Source organism: Microtus ochrogaster (genome assembly GCF_000317375.1).
Source record: "Microtus ochrogaster isolate Prairie Vole_2 chromosome 14 unlocalized genomic scaffold, MicOch1.0 chr14_random_1, whole genome shotgun sequence".
Taxonomy (NCBI): Eukaryota; Metazoa; Chordata; class Mammalia; order Rodentia; family Cricetidae; genus Microtus; species Microtus ochrogaster.
In genome coordinates this window covers 25,701,718-25,705,597 of record NW_004949096.1, presented here as the reverse complement: position 1 = coordinate 25,705,597, position 3,880 = coordinate 25,701,718, and the positions used below count along the sequence as shown (strand labels likewise).

The 3,880-nt window shown below is 41.3% G+C and overlaps 2 protein-coding genes across 2 annotated transcripts in view; one reads left to right on the top strand and one right to left on the bottom strand.

Moving 5' to 3' along the window:
• The window catches only part of Chrm5 (cholinergic receptor muscarinic 5), a 65,602-nt gene that overhangs the window by 40,032 nt on the left and 21,690 nt on the right, over positions 1-3,880 (bottom strand). The window lies entirely within an intron of this gene.
• The window catches only part of Aven (apoptosis and caspase activation inhibitor), a 126,391-nt gene continuing 123,401 nt past the window's right edge, over positions 891-3,880 (top strand). The window contains exons 1-2 of the mRNA XM_013352592.2: positions 891-914; positions 1,258-1,435. Of these exons, the coding sequence (XP_013208046.1) occupies positions 891-914; positions 1,258-1,435 (202 nt within the window). The remainder of the gene's footprint in view (positions 915-1,257; positions 1,436-3,880) is intronic.

The following is a 3,880-nucleotide window of genomic DNA, read 5'->3' as shown; positions in this document are numbered from 1 at the left end:
CTCATCAACTGGACCTTCTACCCTTGACTGCCACCCAGCTCATCAACTGGACCTTCTACCCTTGACAGCCACCAAGCTCATCAACTGGACCTTCTGCCACTGACACCCACCCCAGTCCATTAAATTTGTTTAATCTGTTTCTCTTCTCTATCACACCACCATTTTTCATTTCCAATTTCTTTATTTCCTATAATAACGTGTTTTGTCTGCTTGTATGTCTGAGCACCATATGCATGCAGTATCTGCAGAGGCCAGATGAAGGTGTTGGATCCTTAGGAACTGGAGTTACATAGAGATGCTTATGAGCTAAGAGTGTTGGGAATTAAACCCAAGTCTCTGGAAGAATAGTCCGTGCTCTTAACCACTGAGCTATCTCTTCAAACCCATCACAATTATTATTGTTATTGTTATTATGTGTGGGAGGGCAATGAGGTGGGCACATATGTTGCGTAAGGGTTGATTCACTCCAGTGGGTTTTGGGGATTGAACTCAGGGCACCAGGCTTGTGCAGTAGAAGCTTTTACTAACTGATCCTTCTCAATGGCTTGCAGTTTATTTCTTGAAACGATTAAGTGGTCGTTTCTAAGTATACTGTAGGATTTCTTACAACCTGTTGTTCTCTGCATGCTTCCTTTTAATGCCCATGGCTAGAAACACTCAAGAATGTCTCTGAGTTGAATTCCCATTAAAACATATTTGTGAGGTACATTTGCAAATACCTAAATTTCCAGGGAAAGTTGATTTCTATTTTGAAATAATCAAAATTATTTATTATTAATGTGTGTGTGTGTGCATGTGTGATGTATACCATGTGCCATAGTACACATGCAGAGGTCAGAGGACAACTTTCTGAGTTAATCTCTCCTTTCTTCTTCATATGGGCTTCAGGGATGGGACTCAGGCTTGTGCATCAAGTGCCGTTATCCCAAGTCATTTTGCCAGGTTCTGGTCCTACAGTCTTACCTGTCTATCCTATAGCCTCAGTTATTTCAAGTAGATGAAACAGTCATTTTAAGTGGGGCTAGGTCAGGCAGAATGTACTGATTTCCTTTACATACTCATTAGAAAGTTACCCTGAGATAATGCTCTGATATACTGAGGTTCTTTGGAAATATTGCTTAGAATCCCCACCTCATTTACAAATTCAGTTTTAGCGTTACAACCTATATTCTATTCTTTTCCTTACTTTACTGTAGAGACTCCTAAGGTCAGGATCCCACCCAGCTCTGACTATTGATTTATCTCTATTGATTGCAGGTGGAAGGTGACAGTGATTCAGAGACCCATGGAGAAGAGAATGACGAGCAAGGAAATTTTTCTAGAAGGAAGATTGTCTCTAACTGGGATCGATATCAAGATACCGAAAAAGAAGTCAGTGATGAAAGTGGAGAATCCCAGCGGGGGACAGATTTCAGTGTCCTCCTGAGCTCTGCAGGTATGAGTTCCAGTGTGTGCTGGCTGCTTGCCGGGAAGACTGCATAGACATTTGTTACTTTTTGAAATCGCTTTAAGATATTATAGTGTATGTGTGAGTGTGTATATGGGTGTGTATACTTGTGCCGTGATATGCATACAGAGGTCAGAGGACAACTTGCAGGACCTGGTTTTCTCATTCTACTCTGTGGGTCTTAGACATAGAACTTAGTTGTCTGACTTGGCAGCAAGAATCTTTACACACCGAGTTCTCTTGCTGGCCCTTGCCTAGAAGTTCCAATGCCTGCGCTAAACTAAGAATAATAATTGATGAACCTATTCTGAGTAGGAAAAATTGCAAGGGTATTAAATTGTTAGCCAGAAGCACAATATTCAGTCTGGTGCTGTGAACTGATGTTGCTCATAGCACAGCCCCTTTATCTGTGGATTTGAAACGCATTCCACTCTAACTACTCAAGACCTCAAACCCTAAGTAATTGTATTGATCAACTGAGTGCTTCCATCTTGTTACCTGCACTTTGGCCAATTATAATTTATGAACACTTTTTATTCAAGGTAGGAGGAAGAAACAGAGTAAAAATGTAGCTGGCTAGTTAATTCTTATCAGCTATTTGGCTAAAAGATCTTGGAGGAGAAAATTGAAATAATACAATTAAATTAACTTCTATTCTGCATGTGGGTTTAATGCAATCAGTTGTATAGTTAATTATTTGAAGAGTATCTGGCAATAAGAGATACTACATAAATGTTTGAATTCAATTAAAATTCTAGTCTAGCCCAGCAGGCATGTTCTTTGGCTTATGATTTTGGTTATTTCTTTTAGCATTTTATTTACATAATTTAGAGCAAGGCACATGGCTGAATCCTCTGTTATTTTTTGGTAGTCTGCTGACTGATTTCTATGAGGTTTGATTATCTCTGTCTTGGGAGATTGCAGTTGACATGTCTTTGCTGTGCTCTTCTGCTTCCATTCCTCTCTGCTACTGGTTTGTTTATTGGCTTCTCACTGCAGTACGACACTGGGAAGAGCCGCCCTGCCTTTTCATGCATGTTGGTCTCCTGCTGAATTATATTTCATTCTCTAATCATAACATTTGAAGATCATCCTTTGATACACATTCCCTGCTCCTTATATAGTCATGGCAGTTGCTTGGGGTAGGAATTAGTGGGGAATGGCTGTTGCAGTTTTATAGAGTGGCCAGAGAAGGTCTTACTGAGAAGGTAACATTTGACTAAAGTTCTGAGGAAGGTGAGGGAGGAAGCATTGTGGATATACTTACAAGAGTCTTCCGGGCAAAGACAGCAAGTTCAAAGGCTTTGAGGGAAGAATGCTAATGGATTGTCTCTAAGTAGGATTTATTTCCGTGTATAACAGTTAACTTTGTGGATTGGTACTAGAGGAGGAACTTTCTTTTTCCCCCATTTGGTGTTCACTTGTGTTGATGGATCCACCCTGGAGCATTGTTTACTGTTACCCAGGGAAGTTAAGGATCCAGCACTTCCATCTTTGAGGAATCTCTAGAGAATCCTAGTGAATGTGCATGAGTTCATAGATGATTGCTCAGGGGCTCTCAAGTGGAAGCATACCTATAATAGTGAAAAGAACGCACAGAGGTATGAGTGAGTCTCTCAGACATCCTGTTGTGCAAAAGAAACATCGCACACCTGTAGGAGACCTCAGTTTCATTCTGTTTAAACATGGGACCCAGCTGTGCTGGTGTTCACCTGTGATCCGGTGCCTGAAAGGCTGAGGTGGAGGGTCACCTCATTAGGCTGCACATTGAGACTGTATCTCAAAGGATCAGACACAAGACAAAGTTAACTGTGTTATTTAGGAAGAAGAAGAGGGGTAGTGGTTAGGGAGAGGCATACAGCAGGTGTGTAGGCCTGGGCACTCCTGTGACGTTGGTTGTGCTCCGTTTGCCTGAATGATGGTTACCTTGGCTTAATAATTATTCTTTAAATTGTTCATATGTATTCTGTATTTTTTTGGAGGGAGGGTTTCAAGATGAGTCTCTCTGTGTAACTGTCTTCGAACTCATTTTGTAGACCAAGTTGGCCTTGAACCCACAGAGATCTGCTACCTCTGCCTCAGGAGTGCTGGGATTTTAATTTTACAAGTCTTCTAATAAAAGACACTCTTTTGTAGAACTCATCAACTTGTACAGACAGGCACTGCCTGCCTTGAGTCTTAGGCGTGGCTGGCAGCATCTACATTCCTATTTTCAGAGGACATGGGAAGGCATATGGTTTGTTCTAGGTCATACTCATTCTGGTGGGACAGGGAATTTGCAGCTGTCTGCTCTTCCTGTAAGCCTCTGAACAAGATAACTAGGTCGCTAACTTTTGTTTCTAAATAATGTTCTTCTAATCTTCAGGTATGCTTTAAGAATTGGGTAATGGGGAATTCCCGAACGAACATCCCCATTGTCTCAGAGTGTGGGTG